The sequence below is a fragment of the Myiozetetes cayanensis genome, unplaced genomic scaffold (genome assembly GCF_022539395.1).
Source record: "Myiozetetes cayanensis isolate MyiCay16 unplaced genomic scaffold, myiCay2020 scf5-8, whole genome shotgun sequence".
Taxonomy (NCBI): domain Eukaryota; kingdom Metazoa; phylum Chordata; class Aves; order Passeriformes; family Tyrannidae; genus Myiozetetes; species Myiozetetes cayanensis.
In genome coordinates this window covers 21,068,826-21,094,104 of record NW_026087742.1, presented here as the reverse complement: position 1 = coordinate 21,094,104, position 25,279 = coordinate 21,068,826, and the positions used below count along the sequence as shown (strand labels likewise).

Here is a 25,279-nt window from a genome sequence, read left to right as displayed (position 1 = left end):
AACATCCTTCTCTCTGAAAGGTGTCTATTCTTCTTTAGGAAGGTGAATTAGTTTCACCAGTCTCCAGTAAGTTGTCAAATATCATATTATTCCTTGTCAGGCTGTTGAGTCAGTGGTGTGATTTTTTTTATTTTTCTTTTAAGAAAAAGTATAAACCAATGAAGGCCTTTTTCTCTGACCCAAGCAGAACAGAGGTGTAGCAGAACTGAAGAGAACTAGCCAATGGCTTCCAACAGCACCATGATATTTAATGCCTGATGGCATTCTTAGCACAGAAATGTCTGGTGTCACAAAACCCAAAGCTTGGTGACTTGTACGTGGTGCTCTGCTTGGCTGCATATCAAAATGGCTGCACCTGAGCAAGCAAATCTGACCTGGGTACACTTGCAGCAGTTGTACTGTACCTTAGTCCTCCCCTTCTTTTGGGACTAGTACTTCAAGTTCCTGATAGAACTGAAGAATTAGTGCTGTAGGAACTACTATAAACATTTGCAAACATAGTAGTAAACCTCAGTTATAGCTTCTGTCAAATCCTACATGATCACTAATGGTCTGAATTTTGTCTCTGCATCAGAATACCTTTTGAGAAGTTCTGCTGTGCTGCAGTCCACTTTCCTACTGCACATCTTATAGCTCTTGTGACTCTTTATTTGCCTTTTAGATCTCTACCTCTTGATCTTGGACTTTGAGTACATTCCCCTTTACAGATTCTGCATGCAGCAAAGATGTGGATGAAATTTTGATTGTACTGAATCTAAAAGTTATGCACAAGGAATGGGTAATGGTGCAAAGGGTATAACCTCACAGAAGTGAAAAATAATAACCATCACAAGCTCTATGGTCAAACTTCACATACCTAGTCCTCAATTTGCATGAAATGCTTTTAAAATACCAAAAAATACTTGCTTACAATAAAAAATAAGTGTAGAAGAGAAAAAAAAAACAACAAAGGAGTAACTTCCAAGCAATCTGTGGGAAGTTCAGTCCTGTATTTAGTCTTCTAAAAGTCTAATCGAAGTCTAAGCTATAAATAATGGAGGGTGAAAATATTGTTTAAACAAACAAGGTAATTTCAACTTTGTCCTTCTGTGACTGCATTTTTACATATGGGAACATGGAGCTTGTTTAACCACCTTGTTTAACAAACAGCCTGAGCCACTGCTGGAGAACTAGATTGCCCTGAATTTGGCTGTGTGGTGAAGTCTGTAGGGACAGATACAATTTACTGTCATATGCTAAAAGCTTACCGGTTTCATGTTTCAGAAAGAAACACACCTATCTGCTTTTCTGTTGAAAAATAACCTTCTCTGCTACTAACTTTTTAGAAGTGTTTGAAGTCTACTATTTGAAAGAAAAAAACAAACCTGGATGTAGAAAATTCAACTATATGAAAGAAGAAAAATTTAATTTGTCCAGAATATCATACCTATTCTTGGAAGTAGGTATGCATACAACTTGATAAGAGGCTCTCTTTTTGGTTTTGATAATTCATTTGCAGCAAGGATTTATGATAAGAAGATGCAAATCTTCCTAGTTGCAAACTTGCACTGATATCGTTACTGTTGTTATTCTCTACAGAAAGAAATCCAAATTGAATATGCTGCTAGACTGACTTAACATGAGGGCAGCTGCTCCTGTGTTGCATATCACTTGTAAGCCTGGGCAAATACAGAAATCTCTTAGTAAAGAAGACAAACTGGAACACAGAGAACACAAACACTGGGTAGGAGTAAAATTCTTTGTCGAGCCAAACTGGAAATTTTCTTGCAAAAATTAAACATACAGAAGGGGAAAAAAATATTTTGTTTGGGTCAGCCCGAAATTTTGAACCACACATCATTAATGCAGTTTTTGAAGAGAGGAAGCTAGTGTATCCTCTTCTCTTTTTGTCCATTAAAAGGATTTTTTTTCTGAACATGAGCCAACAGTCTTAGACAAGTTTGTTAAAGCACTGAAATTACATTTTATAATACCTAGAAAATAAATGTATTTCTTTTTTTCTGAAACTGCATTGAATTCAACATTTCTGTGCAAATAGTTTTGAGTCCTGCTAAATAATTGGTTTTGGCAAACATTGACTGGAGAAACACACAGTTCTAACAAAGGACACGTGCTTTTCTCCTAAAGAAAAATACAGGTTTAAAACCTGTAAATGCATTTAGGTTTAAATCGACATGATTACCTGTCTTATGAGCCCTTTAGTGCCAGGGAAATATGAAACACCCTTCTGGGTTCTTACTGCCTTGTAGTGTGTTTATGAATGCAGAAGTCACACAGCCTGCCTTCCCTTAACAGAATGTGTTCTTGTGAGGGCTGTCACCAAAACACATGCGCATCTTCCTTTTGTATAAGTTGTTATCTGAAAGAAACCCTAAATTTCTCTGCCATCTTTTTGCCTCCTCATGTGGTTTTTGGCATGACACACCTACTTTAAACTTCTAAAATGAGCTATTTCACAGATTAACCTTTCTTGGCTTTAGTACCAGCTTGCAGAAGTGAAGATACTCATGTGATGATTTCTGTTCCCAGTTCTGCCTGGAAGATTTGGTAAGTGCCCCCTCTGTCTTTTACCTGCTTCAGAAGCACGTGTTCACTGCTGATCAATAATTAACTCCTTGTTTGCCCATGAAATCCATCCACTCTACACTAAATAAAGTGTGCCCACTGCACCATGTGCCTTGATTTATGTGTTTGGATGAGAGACAGAGATCTCTGCTAGGGCATAATTAGCAATCAATTCCAGAATTTTTTACAACCTTTTCTTCCCTCTCTGTATGATCTCTATCTCCCTCTTTGTTGCTGTAATACAGTGGTAAAAACTGATGGCAGCCATCAGGACACAAGTGCCTGCTGGCACTTAGGGTAGTGTTTGTGATGAAGTAGAACCAAGTTTGTTGTGGGTCAAAACGAATAATTTGCAGAAAGTTGCATATCCCTACTCTACAACTCTTTGGAAAGATCTATTCTTTATTGCTCAGACTCAACCTAGGCTGTTCTGGGTGAAAAACTGGCAATGCCAGTTAATTTTACAGGTCAGCTTTAGAGCAGGACTGCGAGCATACTCTTTTAGTATGTTTTCACATGTAGCATAACAAGAATCAAGATTATAATTACTAGGTGTCAGAACAGACAGTAATCTCACCCAGTTAAAAAATGCAGACCTACTTTTATCATTAAAAGGTATTACTTATGCTTCTCTTTCCATGCTTTGTTTTCATATGGCATTTCCGTACATTGGAAAGATTGCTCATTGTGCTGCAGAGATTGTCTTACCAGCCTGGACTAGACCCACACTCCTCTGTGCATGGCTTTTGATGACCTTTTGATGTTGCTGGTGAAATGTAATTTACATTTGAACACGTGGGTAGGCAATGAGGATAAAATATGAAGTTTGCAACATGTGCAATGTCGTGAAGTAGAAGAAAAGATAACAGCTAAATGTATGAGTAGCCAGTAAAATTGCATAGTCTTGGAAGACTTCTGCCTGACAAATCTCTTTTGTAGTCACTTGTCCTGTGACTAATAGTATTAGCTTGCAGGTAGCCAATGCTAAATAAAAAAATTATATGTATGTATTAGACTTTTACCACATCAGACACAGGATATAATTGCAGATATTAGAAATTAATGGTCAGGTGGAAGGGAACAAAGTCTTTGGATTATTAATAATGATTTTCAGAACATGGTGAAACTTCCTAAAGCCTAGAGACAATGTGATGTAGCTTAAATAAAAAGAAAAATAAGAGGTTGAGACAAATTCTTTCAGTCAGCTCAATTTCACATTGATACTAGGAGAAGGGGAAGAGGAGAAAATAAACAAGTAGCCAATATTGGACTGTTTGGTCTTAAAGTGTTAAAGAAGGGTAATACATGGTAATCCATGTAGCTTAATAGAAAGTAATCTAATTTTATACTGTTCTTTAAAACTGTCAATAGTATCAGCCACACATAAAAAAGTAATTTCTTTTACCTTTGGATTGGTACTGCATTGTTCATTGATGAAGAAATGTTAAAATACAACTCCCAAATTCATCGAAATTGATAAAAGAAAAATAACTAATTGATGTTAGCTTTAATGATGCCCAGCTCACAGATAAAAAGCAAGGGGGATTAAACAGGTATTCTGGGTATTAATTTTTAGCCTGCAATATTTTAGCTTTTTATTACAGGGAAGAACCATTAGAAACCTATTCATAATGGAAATTTCCAATGCAAACACTTAGTTCATTAAACAGAATCACAGGAAGACTTGTTTAAAGTGAGAAATGTACCACCACATCTGTAGTCTAAGTGGTCATAATTGCTTTCAGGTTTAAGCATGAAATGACCCTGAAGTTTGGTAGGGAACATTTAGCTATTTGTCTTCATAAATTTTTGTTTTCCAGCCATCTTCCCTATTTCTTCTAAGGCCATATAGTACCATATAGTTTGGATGGAATTAACCAAGCTGCCAGTTGGGCCATTCTGCTATTAAACAATATATCAAGAATTGGTCAGGTTTTCTTTAGAAGTACTCTGAGGAAATTTTGTCCTTTTTGTTTAGTTTTGGAGTAGATTTTGTTTAGTTTTTGGAGTATTTTGATTTGAGGGTTTAGGTAATTTTTTCATGAAAACATTAGCAAAACATTACTGAAAAAGTTGTTTTCATCTTCTGTCCATGAAAAAAATAGAGATTTTTATTTTTTTGAGTAATTGAATGTGCAGGAAAGATGATTGACAATTTTCTTGTTTTGACAAGCTTCTCAGCACTGGCAAAAGCAGGGAAACATTTTTTGTGACATCAGTGATTAGCTTACCAAAAGGTATTTTCCTAGTGATTTCTCATTAGATAAATGTCAACAGACCGTAGTCAAGACTAGATGAAAAGTCTCCAGGCTGACCTGTTAGCTGTCACTGAGGAGCCCATTCGTTACCCATTACCTGAGGTATTTGGGAGTGTAGTGGGAACCAGACTGAAGCTGACATGTTTGGAAAGGTTATTGGCTTGCTGTTATGAGTGTGCAGTACATGGTGATCTGAACTGGATTTGTCTCTGCACCCACTTCTAGTTCCCACACCTAATGCCTCAGCATTTTGATTTTAAACTGGGAATTATTTCTTAGGAAGTGTAGCATCTACCTGGGAAATTTCCATCAGTGCCAGCCATGTGCTGGGTTTCTGTTTTCTGGGAAGATAGAAAATATGCCCCCCTTCTTCCTAACCATGCAAGTCAAACATCCTGTAATTGAAGTAATCCAAATAATTGTCTTCTGCCTCTGATATCCTGCTGCTTCAGTACACAGTGACCCAACCACAGTCTGTAGTGGGGCTGAAGCTGCTCCTCCTTGGTGCTTGTCTCTTGCTGAAGGTGGTGTGGAGGAGGGGAAGGAAGGTAGTTTAAACAGTTTTTTATCTCTGTTGGATCCCTGTCAGTAAGGGGAGGAGGAGGTGAAGAGCAATGACCTGAGCATAGCAAATGCTGTTACCCTGTTGCATCATAATTATTTCATTTCTGAGGGGAAGTTAGAAGCAGCAACAGCAATAAAAGCAGCAGTTTCTGCCTTGTCCTCCAGAGCAGCATCAACAGGCATCTGAGCCATGACACTGCACTGCATGGGTCTGTTTCTCTTGCTTGCACTGGGTTTGTGGTGGCCAGACTCAGAGAAATGTGTGGCGGGAGCTGCGAAGGTCAGGGAGCACTTTATAGCTACTCAGATCACTAGCTGGACCTACAAACCGGAATCTGAGGAAAAGTCCAGGTAACAAAGTACAGGATAAGAAGGATAAAACTAGTCCTCCCTTGTAACTGAAAAAGGGTTTGTGTCTCCTGTCTCCTGTGGAATTGTAGAGCCCAGGAGGACTTTAAAGCCTGATGTGTTGATTTCAGAGGAACTTGGTTGACTTTAAACAGTATGACCTGAACTAGAGCCAGTGAAGTATTAAAAACTTTTTATTTGCTTCGTTAATGAATAGAATTATTTTTATATTTTCAGAGTGCTTTTGTTAAATATGTTCCAGAGCTTGCTTTTGTCATCTTCTCTGTAGTTCAGTGCTTGTTGTTCATGGTTTTCTAAGGTATTTATTTTAGGTATACGGATTTTGATCAATGTTAAGTTGAGCCATGCTTTTAAGATTTCAAAAATTTTCAGGTTTTAGAATTTACTGAAGGAAGAAATATGTTCCAGTTTGGATACTGTCACTTTCACTTCACTCAGAGCCTGATGAACTTTGGAACTAACTATGTTGTTTCTGAGTTGTTCAGTAGTTTTGTGAAATGTACATCCTGAGTTCTGTTGGGTAAAGGATCAAGCATTGCTATACCTTGTTAAGTGAAACTACTAATTTCATTTTTTTTCAGAGAGCATTGCAGAATGGCCAACCTACCAATCAAGCATATAAAATATGTGATTTGTTTCAGTACTATTATCCTTAGGGTTATAAACACTGCAAGTGTAATGCTACAGATTATGCAATGTGGATGTAATTTAGAATTCTGCTTAAATTAGGCAAAAAAACCTTAAAAATTAAGTACTAAAATTAACTAAAAATTACTTGTTCTCCTACATTGAAAGTGTATTTGGATGCTTCTGCTTTTTTATATATATTGGTGAATTACTTGTTTTCCTTATTTTTTCATTTGTAATTTTTTTCCTTCTAAACATGTATTGCATTTTGGAATAATATGGAAAACATATTTCTAGTTCAGACTGAGACTTTATTCTTTCCCTCAAGACTTAATTAAAACAAAGTTTCTGTGATTTCTAAAACCCCACTTGGAAATCAAATACAGCTGGTATAACCATAATGTCAAACTGACAAGACAGAAGAAAATAGGCTTTAAATGTAGAAACATGAAGCCAAATGTCATTTAAGTATTGACCTGGGCATGTGAATTTACTAGTTAGAACTTCATTCTTTTCTGCACTGGGTACATCCATATAAACATCAACTGCTTTTTCATTAAATGTCATGTTGTGGATAGACTGTTTCATGCAGTACAGACTCACAAGACTGTCTCAAACCTCAGTTGAAGTACTCTGGGATAACTCAGGAATATTTAATACACAAAGCCTGTTATCTGTCATAAGTATTTAGAGCAAGTCCCATCCCAAATGACTCTAATGACTTTTGTAGCACTTATAGAAAATTGACAAAACAAACAAACAAACAAAAAAGCCCCCACCAACCTCCCTCCAAAAAAACAATACAAAGACACTCACTGAGAAAAAGCTAATGGCTTGGATTCCAAAGGCATTGGCTTATGCAACTTGTGTTGATTTCAGTACAAACTGAATGTCTAAATACAGTGTAAGAATCTGATACTTTGCTGCTTTTAGTTCTAAATAACTGAAGAGAGGCTGAAAAGAAAATGGATTCTTCTTGAGCTATTTCATTACTTTTCTGATGATACAGACTAGAAAAGGATACCTGACTTCTCTGAATGTCAGTCTTACCTTTGTAGACGTTTGCTACCATGTTCAAGTGATATTTATATATTTCAGAGCAAAATAAAATGTATTATTCTGTGCATGCAGTGTTGCTGCTGCAGTTCCTAAAACTTAGGTAACTATGCTTGCAGTCTGAGATTTCTGAGGTGTTAGTGAGCTATGTATTTTGATCCTTCTAGCTATACATTTAGCACTGATAAATTTCCTCTTTCACCCGTTAGTCTTATGTGTGTATCCTATTGAACATTGCCACGTTAGGGCAGCACTTGTCAATGTACATTATGGATCAGGTCCTTCTCTTTAAACAGTTAAACAAAATTTTATCAGTGACTAACAAGTGGGGAATGAATTGAAACACTACCCGCTTCTGCCTGATTCTGCTGTTGCGAGTGAGTGTCGCAGAGGAATTTACAGAAGATATCTCAAAAAGAGATCTCCCCCTTATGGACCCTGGATGTCACTGAAGTGAACTCCCTTTGATATCTCTGCTTAGCCTCTCCATGCTTGAGCAGACCATCAGCTCCCTACTATCAAATGTGACTGAAAGGGCATTATAAAGAAAGCAAGTGGAATTACTGTTGAATTCAGTTATCATACATACTATAATAAATCAACCAATAAATGTGAAAGGCTGTTATCCCTCCAGCCCTCTTCTCATCATTATTTCCATTACAGAAGTGTTGTGTGCTGGTTTCCATCTATTTGCCTAAATATTTTCTAAGAAAACATTGTGTGGTCTACTGGGTGCCAAATCATTTACGTAATAAGACTAAGGGCACTTGCAGTGTTTTTCATTTTCTAACTTGCTGTGAGATCCTTAGCTGTTGACAGAGAAAAATTTTGTTCTTGCCTCCAAGGTCATTGCTGTGACAGGAGCTTGCTATTAATACTGTTGTAGAATCCTTCTGGTGAGTCTTAAAGTTCAAGCATGGGGCTGAGGAAAAAGAAATTCAGGTTTCTTTCACTGTGTTTTGTCAGATGCTTTCTAGTTTAAGCATGGTCGAGACATCTTCATCTGTGTCTTAGACAAAAAAAATATCAGAATCCCAGAATCAAGAAGACCTACAGAAACCATCAGCAAAGTCAGGGGAGAATTGTGCTAGGTACTGTAATTGAATGTCCCTTATGAAATGATCTAGCTCAGGAACATCATAGATTCAATTGAGTAAGAGGGAAGAAGACACTACAAAGAGTTGGACTGTGTGGTATGCCTTCAGCAAAATGCAAGTGATTAAATGTAATTCCAGGGTTCATTTTCTGAGAATATCCATTAAACAACAATGTCATCTCTTAGAATCTTTGCCCTTTCAATTTTATTTTTTTTTTGTAACTCTTTTGGTTTCAGATTGGAATACACAGATCCTGTGTTTAAGAAAATTTCTTACAGAGAATATGAAGGGGATTTTAAAAAAGAAAAACCAGCAAATACATTTGCAGGTAAACATGAAGGAAATATTCTGAGTATTTTTGTTTGTTGCTTGTTTTAAATGCAGTGATAAGCTAAGCGAGGTTGTATTTTTGTGTCCCCTGTTTGCACATAAACTAAGTAAGCACAGAGGATGAGGTCTCCACAGTGCACGAGGCTTTCAAAGGCCATAGAGAGGCTGGACTCTGAGGCTGTGGCTGTCTGCAAATTTATTGCGGTGTACAAAGTCGCTCCCTTTGTTTTCAGCATCTAATGAGACTTCCCATACGCATTTAGATTTGTGTGGCACTGTCACAGTGGTGTCACTACATGGAAAGAACCCAAGGCCTGAGGCTAAATATGTTTCTGATAGATCAGTGGAAAGGAAAAATAGAAAGGCTGAGTGTGAAAGATGTCCCCTTGCCTTTGTGTCTGTTACTGCTTGCAGATGCTTTAAGTGGATGGAGGCGAGTTCTCATACTTGTGCCATACATAAATATGGTACTTGTGTTCTGGTCCTTAGACAGAATGCTTATGTAGTCTGTCTGGGTTTCATATTAGTAAATAAAATAATTTCAGATGTTACATGTTCAGATTTAGATTTCAAAGTAAATGTGTGTGAGGTTGATGATATGAAATTGTTACAAGTTGCTCTGAAAGGCCTAGTCTATGATCTGATTCCTTTCAGTTTTGTTTGTTCTCCTATGTTTTCCGAATCTACTTCTTTCTAATTTACAAAATAGTTTACAAGAAAAGAGCCTAATAAGCCAAAAGTTGTCATAGCAGTTTCAGCCAGGGCTTATTTTTGCAACATGGGGAGTAGGAATAAAAGCTCCTCTTGAAACCTTTTGCAGGAAATGCCTCAAGAAATCTGCAACATGGATCTGATTATTTATTTGGATAACATTTTGGGATGGAATGATCTTTTTGTTCTATGACTTCTGGCATTGAGAGTGCTACTCAGAGAAATGTGCTTGAATGCCATTTGAGAAACTGTTTAATTAAATTGTATGTGAAGAGTAGCTAGAAATTTCTAATGAACCTCAACATGAATCTTTTGATAATTTTTTTGTATCTGGAAATAACTTCTTCTCCCCCTGCCCCCCCCCCACCCCATTTATTATTTCCTGTGATTTTTAAGTGCTAGTTACAAGACATACAATTTATAACATTCCTGACTATGAGCTGCAGGATTTAAATCCCCATATGCCTTTCTATGGGTAAATCTTCATTGTAGTGCTATTATATTCTCTGTATTAATTTTGCAACTTGTACTTTGAGAGCTGATATTTCCTAATATCAGGAAGGAGATTGTATCAGGAGGAATATCAGGGGGAGAGAATTCTTCGTTGCACTAAACATACTGCTTTGCTCATATTTTCCTCTATCTTGAATAACTACAGGACTTCTGGGACCAACTCTGCGTGCTGAAGTGGGAGATACTCTAGTAGTTCACCTTAAAAATATGGCTGACAAGCCAGTCAGTATCCATCCCCAAGGCCTAGTTTACAGCAAAAGTGAAGAAGGTAAATGCTGTTAAAACTCTGTGTTTTGTTCATTTACTTGTAGAGTACTGCATGAAATATTTAGAGAGTTTGATGATACGTGTAACACAAATATGTGTTGATTCTGGATTGAAACTTCATATCCATTGTTAGGGCCTTTCTTGTTCATCAGTGTATGATTAGATTCTAATAATATAATAATCTAATAATACACTAATAATATAAGAATCTAATAATGGACTGTCTAGGAATATTAGTGTCTAGGAATATTAGTGTCACCTGACATGTGCAGTCTCCTGACCAGCTGCCTGTGTGCTATCACTGTTCCACAGAATCGCGGAGTGTTTGAGGTTGGAAGATGCTTCTGGAGGTCATCTGGTCCACTCCCGTGTAATTGCAAAATATTTTATTTCAGGACATGTAAACTCTTAAATACAGGTCTTAAAACCTTTCCCAAATCCCTTTTAATGGCATACATCAAGGCATTATTGGTAAAGGCAGTTAACAGTGCTGATCATGCTGCTGTGATACTCAGCATTTAATGCTCAGCTTTGTGGTGTTTTGCTCCTGGAACCCTCATGAGACGAGCAAAAAGAGATCATAAACTATGGCTAAATTGACAGTAAAATATCTTCACCAGCACAAAATGAGTTTGATTGCTCATGCTTCTTGGATTGCCCTGCCCTGAGGGTACTGAGGCAAAGTTCTGACCTGCAGTTTACAGATTTATTCAAGGCTTTGTTTGCTCTATGGGTACAAAAAGAGATTTATAATCCCATCTCATGTAGTTGAACAGAACATCTCATGGGAAGTGATAGATGGTTCAGTTTGGCTTATTAATCAGTGTGCCTTTTGCACCTAGGATTTTGATTCTCTGGCTCCCCTTTGTCATATTGCAGATCTGTTGGATATGGCAGGAACAGATATGAACCATTAGTGCTCATTATCTGGAAATGCAGTGTACAAAAGGCCTAAGGCAGCAAGGCAATGCCAGTCCATACAGTGGCTTTATGACAGTTAGGAAGGTGACAAAGTGAGCAGCATTCCTCTGCAGGGCGTCAGTGGGCAGAGGCTGAAGCTTCTTGCCATCCTAAGCCTAGTCAGACTAATGAAGAGCCCAACCTTTTGACAGTGATAACGGCTCTAGGAAATCTTTACTCTGTAAGAAACAGGATGGTGGAATAGCTACTCTCCCCATGGTACTCCCCTCAGTGTGAGTGGAATCATGAGTTATCTGTTTGAAGCTGAAGTATCATACAGGCAAGAAACAAAGCTTTTGGAACTGACTGTAGGAGGATATTCCAGCTGTTTTATTTGCTCTTTGTCTTTGTGCCACCCTACTGATGCCCTACTGACTCCTTTCTCGGCAGGGTCCCTGTATGGTGACAGAACATCACCTGCAGAAAAACGAGATGATGCTGTACTGCCAGGCCAGGTCTACACATACGTATGGGATATATCTGAAGAAGTTGGTCCAAGAGAAGCTGACCTTCCTTGTCTTACTTATGCTTATTATTCTCATGTGAACATGGCTATGGATTTTAACTCTGGTCTCATTGGAGCACTGCTTATCTGTAAGAAAGGTAATGAAATACTTTAAGACTACTATGAGGTAATACAGTTTCATTTCTTAACAAAGTTAAGGCTGGATGATATTGAGGGAAGATAAATTATTTTTCACATCTTTACATTCAGTATAAAATAAATGGGTTTTAACATCATTCTTTTAGATGTTAAAGGTTTTAAATGCCAGCTTTCATGCAGTTCCATCCTATAATTACAGGATGTGCAGAGAGCATTATTAAATAGATATATTTGCATATACTGGTTGCATTTTCAGTTGCTTATCTGCTAAATATATGACCTGAAATTGCTTGTCTTACAATATATGCTTTTTAAAACTTCATTTGAAATGGTTCAGCCACTTCAGAGAATAAGGCAAGAAATAATAGTTTTACCCATGCTTTTTAAGGACTGTCTGATCAAGAGCCTGGAGCGCTCTCTCTTCCGTAACAAGGGCTTAAAATTGGAGAGCAGTGTGTCTTTTGCTAGTCATTTGAAAATATGGACAAATTTGAACAGATTATAAGTCTTAAAATTGTTTTTGCATGCAGTCAGAGACTTTAGATTTTAGCAGTCTGAACCATTGAATTCCATCTCCACTAATAAGAACTGGTGTCTTGTAGGATTTGTAAATAACTGCTAGATACATACCACTGGTTTGAGGGACATTTGAAACAGTATGCCATCGTGTGAGCTACTTAAACTTCTTGCTGGTCCCTTAAATTATAAGTTTTTCCAAGTTGTATATCTTTGTTGTACTGAAAGTGCTGTAGTTATTTGGCTTGATCCTCTTCCTGCGGTTTGAGTAAAAAATTTTGTGTAGACTGTAGACTGCATGGACTTGGACCTTGAAGCTTTCCTGAAAGTAAACATAAAGCTGGTTTGGTGTGGGGTTGCACAAGAACACTCTCTTGACTGATAGATATCCATTTAAGTGCAGAACACACCTACTATGTCACCTCAAAGGAGTGGCATTACTATTAATTATCTTCCTCCTGATTTTTTTTTCTTTGAGGACTGGTGCTTTTAGTATTACTAGGACTTGTTATTTTCCTAATTTCTTAGGGTTTCTTTCTCTGTGTTTCGGTGATTATATACATTTCATGGTATGCTGGTGGAGCTAATCTGGACAATTAATTTGAAATTACTTCGTTCTCAGGCTTCTCAAATTCATGCATATATTGTGGGCTTCAGCTGAATATGAATTTGAATGCATTGGGGTGACCGCTACCTTTAAGACAATTTGACCATATGTTTCAAGATACAGCAAAGACAAACAGCTCGCTATGCACATCTTTAAGATTTCTGAACACAGTTGCTTTGACTGGGCCCTGTGTATGACAGGTGTGCAATATATCTGTGTGTTTGGACTGCCTGGTGTGGAGGTAATTTTCTTCACATCAACTCATATGGTGCTCTGTTTTGGATTTGTGGCTAAATAACATTGATAATATACCCACCCATGTTAGAGCTATTGCTGAGCAGAGCTTGCACAGTGTCAAGGCTTTCTCTTTTTCCTGCTCAGACATCTCCAACTGGGGATGGATAAGAGATCCCCCCAGCTGGGGATGGGCATGGACAAGAGGCCCGGAGGGGGCCTGTCTGGACAGATGAACCAAATTGGCCAAAGGGGTATTTTCTACCATGCAACATCATTCTTCAATAAAAACTGGAGGCAGAGGAAGAAGCAGCAATGTGGGGAGAATGGGGGGTGTTGTCTTGTTGACTTCCAGGATGGCTGTTCCTGAGAGACTGGTTGGGCATCGATCAGCTTGTGGGAGATGATGAGTGATTTCTTCTGTGTTGTTTCTTTTCTTCCCCTTCTTCCATCACCTTTGAGCTATCTTTATTGACCCATGAGTTTTTTAATTTTTGTTCTTTGTGTTTTCTCTCCTGCCCTATTTGGGATGGTAAGGCATTGAAATGGCTGTGTGTGTGTTTGGCTGCTCGTCGGGGTCAACTCACCACAGCCTGACACATTAAGAGTGGCATAAGTGGTGAAGGTTGTAAGAAGTGGACTTTTGAGTTAAAGCACTGCCTGAATGTTCTTTGCATGATAAGTAAATAAATTCCTCTGTGGATTTGAGACTTCTTTTGTGAAAGAAAACAGGACTTTGTAGCCTCTCATAAGTAAAAGGGATTGTATTAAAGATAATTGCTTCCACTGCCTCTTTTCCTAAGAAAAATAATCAACAAGTTCCCAAATTTTTAGTCCCTGCAGTCCAGAGGGACCAGATTATGTTATGAAAGTAGCAAATGGAAGTTTTTGATGTGGGCAATCTACAGAAAGAATCAGTAAAATCACACCAGTTTTGTGTGACATGTCCAGAATGAATTCTGCTTCTTGATAGAAATTGCACCTGTATCACAAAATCAGCTAGACAGTTTCTTGTACTGATCCATTTCAGCAGTATCTGTTGAAGTCTTTTGTGTGTACATGTTGTTTGCTGAATTTTTGGCTTTTTAAAGGCGCCAATGACCTCAGTGTATTTCTTGAAAAGGTACTCTTCACACTGCTGGTGACTCTGCCATTGTTTTTCTCTGTACCTCGCAGTCTCAAAAGGGAGGGCAGCACCTGATTGTGAACAGAAGGTGTTTGGCACTCCCATTCATTAAGGCAATCCCTACAACACATTGCCAAAATTGTCTGACACGATTCATTGCATGGTGTTTATCTCTTCTGGAATATTACAGACTTTTGATTTTGTGGTTACCCAACCCAAAAGTACTTTCAGAAATAAAATCATGTTATGAGTGTTCTCAAAGCCTTATTTCGGTCAAACTCTACCAGTACATGGTAACTGGGGAACAAACTATTAAATATACATGGATGTGAAAACTGCTTTACTTATGCTTCAAATTGAAACCTGTTGTTTCTCCTTCATAGGAAGCCTAAATGAGGATGGGTCACAGAAACTTTTTGACAGGGAGTATGTGCTGATGTTTGGTGTGTTTGATGAAAACAAGAGTTGGCAAAGATCAGCATCAGTCAAGTACACAATTAATGGCTATACTGATGGAACATTACCAGGTACTGTTCAGGCTTGTGTGAAATGAAATTAACACTGGTGAACACTGAATATTACCTTTATTTGCTTTTCATGCATGTGAATAGGAATGTGGAGAAATGGTAGAAAAAGGCTGTAGCCCTTTTTAGAATGCATCTGTGAGCATCTAAATTCTAGAAGAAAAGATGTGTTGCTGGAAGGAAATCGTGCCAAGTTACTGATAGGAACTATAAGATTACTTCTTAGAAGTATTCTGCTTGAAGAACGGGATTATTAACTTTAAAAAGAAATTAAACTCCCTCAATTTTTTATCAGCTGATGGGGAGAGAGTAATGTGGTTAGGTGAACTGTTTGTTTTATGGCACATAGAACATACTAGGTGAAGAACTTCCTGGAAGTGGAAAGTCAGTTATTGGTAAGTGAGAAGGTTAGGAAGGTGGTTATGGGGCTATTTTATTGCTAGTGTTTTTCCCTTGTTCTCCTAAGGAACTACTTTCATATCTTTCTCCCTTCCATTGAGCAAATACAAAAGGCTGTCTCAAATGTGTTTTTTTAAGCAAATATTTGTTAGTGTAGTTACTGTCACTGGATACCACATCATTCTTTATCTTGGATCCTTGCTTTGTTCCTCTCCTTCTCTGCCCTGCTCCTCCCCTCACCCCCCAAACAGGGACAGATCAGCTTTCCAAAAGAGGGCACTGGTTTTTTTCCTTTTGTGCCACCTCACTTTAAGTCAGGTTGTCACTTGCAGGTAAGATGTAAGTGAAGATTCACTTCAGACTTAGTGTGCATAGGGAACTTGAATGATTTTCCTGTATTCTGAACCTTATTCTCATGTCTCTTCCAGATTTAGAGGCTTGTGCTTATGACAACATTAGCTGGCACTTGATAGGAATGAGTTCCAAGCCAGAAGTTTTCTCCATTCATATCAATGGCCAGTCCATGGAGCAAAGACATCGCCGAGTTTCTACCATTAACCTGGTGGGAGGAGCATCAACCACTGTAAACATGACAGTGAGTGAGGAAGGAAGGTGGCTCATATCTTCTCTTGTGCAAAAGCACCTGCAAGGCAAGGAAACATCTATTTATTAGGCACCTGTAGAGTTGTCCTTCTCTTGTTTATGTCCCAGATAACTTCTACTGTTTTGCAACAGTACAGTTAATCTGTTTCAGGGGGGTCTGTAATTTCACTAAGAAGGCACTGGAGAACAGGGCATTTCATTGAATTTAAAAGGGCATGATGAACCTAAGACTTGCCTGCAACTTTACTGCTGTGTGCAGGTTACACAGCAACAGTGAATCAATACTCCAGCATCTTAGTCTCTGTGAGCTGTTCAGATAAGCACCATTATAAAATGAGTAAGGAATCACCTGTTTCCTGAGAAACTGAGTAATTTCAGCTAAGGGCAACTCAATCTGATGAAAATATTTGTTCATTATCTGAAAGTGGTATCTTGAGTGTTTTAAAATATGAGAGAAGTGTCTGTCTTATAAAAGCTGAAGATATGATTGGGGTAGGGGGGAAAAAGGAGAAAGTAGCTTTCAGTCCTGAAAAGATGGCAGTCAGATGAACAAAGGCTTGATGGCAGCCGTAGCTAAAGGAATGAGGAACGCAGTTGGAGTGGTAAGAGCTCATCAGATGGGAAATCACTGTGGTACTGTTTCTTCTCAATTAGCTGGAATGCATGGTTACCTCACTGTAAGAGACTGTGGGGACAAAGAGGTAAAGAAGAGTCATCTCTCCTATAAAGAACGTCTTATGGTCAAAAACTGGGAATATTTCATTGCTGCAGAAGAAGTTACTTGGGATTACGCCCCAACTATTCCAGCCAGCCTTGATAGGTAAAGTAATACTTTTTCAACATAATATGGAATATTAACATGAAATCACAGGATAATTCAGATAATTGTAGAGGGCCTCTGGGGATCCAATGGCAACACTCTTCTTATCTAATTTAGGTTAGAATTGGGGGTGAAGAGCATTAGATCAGTTTAGGATTTGGATTTTTTTTCAAGCAGTGAAGCTTCTACGAGTTGCTTGAGTACTAATTTTGTATTCTAAAAGATGTCACTATTCAAGTTTTGATAATCATTTGTCTTTTCCTTTATTTTTAAGACACTATAAAATACAACACTTGGACAACTTCTCAAATCTCATAGGTAAAAGATATAAAAAGGCTATTTTTAGGCAATACACTGATGCCACCTTCACAAAACGTCTGGAAAATCCCCGCCCCAAGGAAACTGGAATCTTGGGCCCTGTTATCAGAGCTCAACTTAATGACAAAGTCAAAGTAAGTGCTAGCTAGCTTTAGACAATGGTACTCAATTTCCATATGTTCTTTCATGAAGTTATACAATGAAACCACAAAGCATTTGCATTACGAGCTTGTGCTGCTGTCACATCCACTTGTCTTTCTGTTGTCACTTAATGATGCATCACAAATTTCTGTGACCTTTAATTTCCATGATTTCCACCATGATTCTGTGACTGAATTTGAGTTTATCATGTTTTGTTGTCTGGTTTTTTTCTTCTCTTCCCCCTTGTTAAGAATAGACAGGACATTCTGCCTTTTCCTTGCATATCCACATTGGATTTTGGAATTGGGGACAAGATTTGGTTTTAAATTTGTTTTCTCCCATATTGAAAATTATGAAGAACTTTAGTCAAAAACTTTCCTATTTCCAGAGATAGTGTGCCCAGTAAGTGGAACAACAAGTGTTCTTTTTAGACCTTCCAGAGATCAGGTGTAAGCAGCTGAACTTCACTTAGTGGGCTCTACGAAGTCTAACAGCAGGGTACTAGCATCATTTAGACAGTGGGTTTATATTATCAGACAATATTTAATACATCGCTTTGCCTTTCTGGCACTTTCTGGGCTGAAACCAGGCAAATTCTACCATAGTGGAAACTTTGTTGCGTGTTCAGACAAGGATTTATTGAATACTAATTTTTTTTTTTTCTCCTATCAATATAGATTGTATTCAAAAATAAGGCCAGTCGACCCTACAGCATTTACTTCCATGGGGTGACACTTTCAAAGAATGCAGAAGGAGCTGATTATCCTCTGGACCACACAAGTAAAAAATTTGTGAAATATATTTTACTTGTCACTAACTGCTGTGAATGGTTTCATTGCTTTGAAGGAGGTGCTGTGTCTAGGAATGTGTATGACTGGGAGACTTCAGTTCTGTGCTCTGCCTCAGCTTACCTGTTGTGTTTCCTTATAGAGAGAACAAGGTATTTTCTGCAAAGCAGAGACAAATACCCTTTTGTTAGCGTCTTAGTTTTCTGTTCTTGTTCGTGATCTTAGACAGAGACAAAATTCATTCAGTTATCTCAAGGCAGCTTGAAATGGCGTAACTGCACCAAGAAAGATGAATCTTGATATTAAGATCTGGCTCTCAGTTTGTGTCATTACTGTTCTCCTTCTTTGTTTTTCTTAGGCAATGGCACCCAGAGTAGAGGAGTTGAACCAGGGAAGACATACACTTACGAATGGAAAATCTCTAAAACAGACCAACCCACTGCACAGGATGATCAGTGTATTACAAGGCTGTATCATAGTGCTGTAAATATTGAGAGAGATATAGCCTCAGGGCTGATCGGCCCACTGCTGATTTGCAAAAGTGAAGCACTGACGCAGAAGGGTTTGCAGGTAACATGTTTGGCAACCTCTGAGAGACAGATTTGGCTCACATAATGGTATTTGATCTACAGTGAATTTGGTTTTACTTCCCTTAGAGATCTGCTCTGTAGAGAACAATTAAACCAATAGGTTCCTGAAGAAATCACTCAAAGAAACAGTCCTCTAACTGTCCACAGCAGTAGAGCAATTATATTTTTCTTAGCAAGAGCAGCATATCAGCAAAAGGTCAGCCTGTCTGGAAGTCTCTCTCTAGACTTGATAATAAATTTTTCTGCTGTTATTATAATTTCATCCTCTAAAGACATTCAGATTAGACCTAGTCCCCTTCTGTAACAGATAATAATTCAACAGCATCTGACAATCTCAGGCATCAGTTAATCCATAACAACCTAAACAGCATGGGAGAGTTTGGAGAGAGTGGTTCTCTTTGCCATTCATCAAAATCTGGCTTGGCAAAGACTTCAGCACCACTTGTGAGAAAAAAAAATGTCAAAAGCGTATGTTCAGGTCAAGTCAGAAGTCTGGTCCTCTTACGGAGAAACCAGCTGTAAACCATCTGTGTATCAGCAGTGCAAGTGGCTCGCTCAGTGCTCCACCACAGGTTGGTTGCAGTAGTAGCATTGAAATTTGGACCCCCTGCTCCCTTTCCCTCAGCCCTTGGGTCACGCTTACCACAACTCTGGTGAAACTTACATTGCTCCCATAGTAAGTAAGGAAGATTGTAGTGTTGAGTCCTTGATACATGTGTCTGCTCATAAAATGTAACTGCTGTGTTGATTGTCTTTCAGAAAAAGGCAGACGGGGAGCAGCAGGCAATGTTTGCTGTGTTCGATGAAAATAAGAGCTGGTACCTAGAGGATAACATCAAGGAGTACTGCAGTGACCCAGCCAGTGTTAAAAGGGATGATCCCAAGTTCTATAACTCAAACGTCATGCACAGTGAGTGGGATATCAAGATGAATAATATGAAAGCTTATGTGAATCTGAGCATTCAGTGATTGCTTGTTTTTAGAAGTATGTGTAATCAGGGAATTCTCTAGAGGGTCAGGGAACTTCTAACCAAGCCAGGTGGCACTGTACAGAAATATGCAATATTGTAGAATTATTAAGGTTGAAAAAGATCTCCCAGATAATCAAGTCAAGTCCAACCTTTGACCTAATACTCCCATGCCCACTAAACCATACTAGAGACTGCAACATCCACTTGTTTTTTGAACACTTCCAGGGATGGTGATTCTACCACTTCCCTGGGGAGCCTGTTCCAATGGTTAACCACTCTTTCAGTGAAGAAATTTTTCTGAATATCCAACCTGAACCTCCCCTGGTGCAACTTGAGACCATTTGCCCTTGCCCTATCACTAGTTGTCTGTGAGAAGAGGCTGACTCCCACCTTGCCACTAGGGACCTGGCTTGCTCTGGACCCTGAAGCAAAGGCAAGGGTTAATTAAACTTCAGTGCAACACCCTCTTGCCTTAGAGTTACTATTTCCAGAGATGGAATCTCCATCAAGGCTACTGTGATTTCATCCCTGTGCCAGTTTCTTTCCAATGAGTCCAGTTTGGTGGACTGACATCAAAGAATGGGAGGTTTTAAAAGTCTTGCTCTGAAAACATTGAGACCACTTTTACTTTGCTTTCTTTTTAGCAATAAATGGCTATGTGTCTGACAGCAGTGAAATCCTTGGATTTTGCCAAGATTCTGTGGTTCAGTGGCACTTTTCCAGTGTTGGCACTCATGATGAGATTGTCTCTGTTCGCCTTTCTGGACACTCTTTTCTGTATCGAGGGAAATATGAAGATACATTGAACCTTTTCCCGATGAGTGGGGAATCAGTCACAGTGGAAATGGACAATGGTGGTAAGTGGTAGAACTATGGTGTTTGACAGCTCTTCTAAGATATTATTTAGTCTCCAAACTATGAGGACTTACCTAACTAGGAAAGAAAACTTTTCAGATGAACACAGTGCTGAAAAACGTTGAATCACTCTCCAGTGCAACTGCTGTATAGGGAGTTTTGTTGGCTACACAGACTTAGCACACACCATAATTGTATGCTGTACTGAGGTTCTTTTTGTTGGTCATCTTGTAGTTTGGTTTTTTTCCATTTCACAATTAGTATTGGACTTAGTAATGATCGTTTTAAGGCAATCCTAAGAATTCTTCGAAGCAATCCAATATCAACTGCACTGTATGATTCCTAATTTTGCCACATACTTGTCCATCCTGAACAGGCTAAAATGGGCCTGAACTGCCAAATTATGATAGTCATTACTGGACAAAATAGCTACACCTCACCTTAGGCTTGTGATCATTTAACAGCAGTAAAGTCTGCCTGGCTGAACTGGATCACTGGTCTGTCAAATACATCTCAATGTCTAAATAGCATATCTTGAAAAGGGGATGCTGGAATCCATGTAGTACACACTTCAGGAATTACCTCCAAAAGGACAGAGATTCTTCATCATTGAAGTTTGTGAGATTTTAGTGATCATCTAAAATCCCACAAGGTTTAAGTATCCTTATCCCATTTAAAATACCATTTTTTTAGTGTATTTTAGCTATTTAAATAATAAATTCTCTATGTTCTCTAAGCCTGTTTTTAGCAATCGCACAGCGTCAAGACCTTATAACTTAAAAATGTATGGTATGTTAAGTGATTTTTATTGTTTCAGACTCAGGAATCATTAAAACTCCATTAGACTTCGTGGAAACCTCCCCAGTAATAAAGTTGTACTTTGCTTGATTTTGTTGTGTGATCTATTCTTTCCATCTAGGACATGTTTTCTTTGATAAATTTGCTGTTGTTAGAAAACAGGAAAATTATGCAAGTCACTTTAAACTCTGATAAATAGAGGAAGAATTTTATGTGATCTCTTGAATAAAAAAGACTGTTTTACTCAAGGTCTCTTATTTCTGTCTATCCTGTCATTTCCACTAATTCCAAAAGCAAATGGTATCAAGCAAAGAACTTGATTTGATGTTGTTTAGGGAAACAGATTATATTTTCTTCTCTGCAGATCCTAGTTTCAAAGGAGAACTTAACTTCTGACTAGGTTTTGGAGGAATTATAAAATCTTTAAATTAATCTAAGATACCTCAGCTTGGCAGCCTAATGTTTTGTGTCAGATTGGAAATTCAAATTACTTTATTTTTATTATACTTATTAAAGATTATCCTTTATGCATTCAAAAGCTTTTAAAACACTGTGTCAGATGCTTGACAGCATTGCCTCAGAATGTATTTGTTCTGCTCAGAATGTTCTATCTGTGTGGCAGTGCATACAACACTAAGGACAGGATAAAATTGAAACTTTATCTCAAGAGGTCCCAATCTCAGATGTTGATCTAAACATAGGATCCTTTATTTTATTTCTTTCTTTTCATACCCATCTCTTTCATGGGTTATGTTTGGACTCAGGTCCTGTGTACAGCTTAATCTGTGGAGAAGAGTTCCATCTCTTAGATGTATGTATTTATTTATATGTGCTCTTATTTATTTACATTTATTAATTATTTTTCATTGCAATGAGAGCTCATGAAAATCCCAAATGAAGATTAACATTCTGCTATAGTAGGTGCTGTAGAAACAAACACGACAACTCGCCTTGGCCACTTGACATGATAGACAATGTCCAACTCTCATAGCACTTTTATTTCCATTGCAGGTACTTGGCTTTTAGCATCCTGGGGTACCCCAGAGATGACTTACGGCATGCGGCTGAGGTTCAGAGATGCCAGATGTGAATATGAGGAAGATTACACGTTTGATGTTGTGGATTTCACTTACATCAAGACTGAAAAAAAGGCTGTTTCTACCTCTGTTGAGGAAGATGTGCAAGAAGAAGAGGAAGATCCAGAGGACTCAGATTATCAGGCATTTCTGGCTTCTCTTTACTCCATCAGAAGCTCAAGGAAGGCAGCAGACGATGAAGAAAAAGAAAACCTTACAGCACTAGCCTGGGATCAGTATGACGGCACTGATGCCATGAGTTCTGAGGTGGCAACTGGCTCTGGTCTGACAGCTATAAATAGTAGTGAATCAACAAACAACTCTAAATTCTTAGAAACTCATATCACTCCTCTTCCGCTAATCAAGACCGAAACATTCCAGTCAAATCACACATCAATCACAGCAGAAGAGGCTTTATTTTTAGCTACCACAAGTGATGGAAAGGCTGACTTGGTATCTGAGAATAGAAGCCAAAGCATTTATGAAATAGCTCATGGTAACACGTCTGCAGGTGAACACTTGCTGAGCAATGGGGAAGGCCCAATGAATGTTGCAGAAGAACTACCAGCTGGTGGAAAAGACAGTAAAATATTTTCAGAAGAACATCAAGTGGAAACCACAGGAAATTATAACATTACCAGGAAAAGGCGAAGCTCATTGGCCATGAAGTTTTACTCTGTCCAAAAGATGAATGCCCTTCTAAACCATGTACGAAATAAAAACGTCTCATTTTCTGAAAATACTAGTGCACCTCCTTCTGTGCCTCACCCAGAGAACACATCCGATATAGCTGTGGTGGGAACTGCCCAGCTTCTGAATGATTATGATGATGAACTGGAAGAGGAGGAAAACAAGATGGAAAATGCCGTGCATGCAATTAACTTGACACTTGCTTTGGACCTCATAGCAGGAGATGGGTCTAATTCATCCAGACTTTATGAACCCAGGATATCCAAAGATCAATTAGCAGATGCTATATCTTTAGATCATACTTTAGGTGATACAAACCCTAATTCCAGTCCTGCAGTAGTTAAGAACTTACTAGAAGCGTCATTGCCCAGAGCAGGGAAATATTCATCTAAAACGACTAGTGAGGAATGGAATTTGGTGTCTGCAAAGAAGAATCTGGGAGTAGAGGCAAATTTAGATAAATCTGTTGGCAGTAAGTTAAGTCATCATGGCAGAAATGGTACAGCATTCATAAATAAGGAGGATATGAAGAAGTATCAAGGGTTCTCACATTTAGTGGGGGAAAACCAGAAAGGGACCCACATGCACCCAACTCAGAAAGGAAAGGAGGGAAAGAAGAATGATACTTTAAATACATCTGGAACCTTCATCAAGATCCGAAGGAAAAAGAAGGAAGATCCAGAAATGACCCACTCTCTGGGCCCAAGGAGTAAAAACTCCCGAACAATCACCAATTCTTTGGCAGGGTTTGGCCGTGTGATGGTTCCAGCTGAGACCAACCACACGGCACTGCCCTGCTGCACTAACAGCACAGGGGCACCCAGTGAGGCCGACCGTGCAATGGATCTGAGTAGAGGCAGGCACAGAGAGCTGCAGAATTACACACTCACCCCGCGGCAGCTTAGGCCGTCCATCACAATTGGGCTTCCCAAAGAAAATGGAGACTACGAGATTCTCCCGGGAGAATTTGACAGGGAGGAAACATCGGGTGTTGAATACGAGTACCATTACGTGAATGTGGATGACCCGTACTTGACAGACCCCAAGGTGAATATCAACGAGCAGCGTAACCCAGAGAACATTGCTGAACATTACCTGCGCAGCAGAGGGAATGAGAGGAGATACTATATTGCAGCTGAAGAGGTCTGCTGGAACTACGCAGGATATAAAATAAGGTTTGGCTAAATCTCTTCTTTTCATTTTGCACACCATCCTGACACACACTAGCAGAATGCTGATTGATTCACAGGCTGATAAAAGCATCTGTAATGTGCCATGTGATTTCCAGCATTTCAGTGGCAGTACCCTAAGAGTTTTCCATGAGAGGCTTGGGCCTCCTAGAAATGTGATAGAGATTATTATAATCAAGACCAACATAGCTAAGAACTCTTCTTCTATTGTTTGGTTGGTTGGTTTGGTTTTTTGTTTTCTTAACCCCCTTTTGTAGACTCATTAGAACCACTCTTTAATACAGAAGTTAAAAAATTCACTGTAAGAGGGAAACTTGCAGTTAGTTTTGTTATACTTGAATGACCTGTTTTAGTTCCAACTCAAATTCTTGGTACCTGAACTAGAGATAGGACAGAGACCTCCTTGAGCAAAGTCTTTCCAGGAATTTAACAAACTAACTGATGTGATATAGACAGGATGAGCTTACAGGCAGGATGAATCACAGTTTCTAGCACTAGCAAAAAAAGGTTCTGGTGTCTCAGTTCTCTGTTGTAAAATGGGATAAAGCACTTTCCAAATTCTCAAGGCTGCAGTATTGAAAAGTATATGAAAACTGCAAAATAATTTAACCACCCAGGTGTAAAATAAAAACAAAGCTGAGTGAATTCTTCCATTGTTGTTCCTGCTGTTTAGAGAAATCAGAAGGTGACTGGGTCACAAACCCTATTGTTGAGGGGTCTTATATTTTGAGAGGGAAGACTGACTACTATGCCACAGCAAAGAATATATGTGAAAAATACTTAAGAAAAACACTGTACTAAAAATTTACTGTCTTAATTATTACAAGCTAGGATCAGTGCTCACCCTACAAAGCATAGAATTCCTTACCACTTTTCAACAAAACCCTAAACTTTGTAGCCCTTGAAATGAATAAGACCAAGACTGCCAAAACTTTGGATTTTTATCAAAAGCAGATAAAACAGGAGGAAGAAAATTTTCATTATGCAACATTAATCTCCAAACATATATTATTTTTCAAATTGAATTTCCATTTTATTTGACTAATGTTTTCCCTCCACTTTTCTGCTTCATCTCAGTCTGTATAAATGGCACTTGCAAAAATATGACAGGC

The 25,279-nt window shown here is 38.5% G+C and overlaps 1 protein-coding gene across 1 annotated transcript in view; it reads left to right on the top strand.

Moving 5' to 3' along the window:
* The first annotated feature begins 5,472 nt into the window (after positions 1-5,472).
* The window catches only part of F5 (coagulation factor V), a 32,867-nt gene continuing 13,060 nt past the window's right edge, over positions 5,473-25,279 (top strand). Inside the window, exons 1-13 of the mRNA XM_050331706.1 lie at positions 5,473-5,738; positions 8,773-8,864; positions 10,236-10,358; positions 11,708-11,920; positions 14,788-14,931; positions 15,756-15,977; positions 16,585-16,750; positions 17,025-17,202; positions 17,887-17,989; positions 18,356-18,567; positions 19,347-19,497; positions 20,203-20,415; positions 22,223-24,152. Coding sequence (XP_050187663.1) covers positions 5,578-5,738; positions 8,773-8,864; positions 10,236-10,358; positions 11,708-11,920; positions 14,788-14,931; positions 15,756-15,977; positions 16,585-16,750; positions 17,025-17,202; positions 17,887-17,989; positions 18,356-18,567; positions 19,347-19,497; positions 20,203-20,415; positions 22,223-24,152 — 3,908 coding nt within the window. The 5' untranslated portion in view covers positions 5,473-5,577. The remainder of the gene's footprint in view (positions 5,739-8,772; positions 8,865-10,235; positions 10,359-11,707; positions 11,921-14,787; positions 14,932-15,755; positions 15,978-16,584; positions 16,751-17,024; positions 17,203-17,886; positions 17,990-18,355; positions 18,568-19,346; positions 19,498-20,202; positions 20,416-22,222; positions 24,153-25,279) is intronic.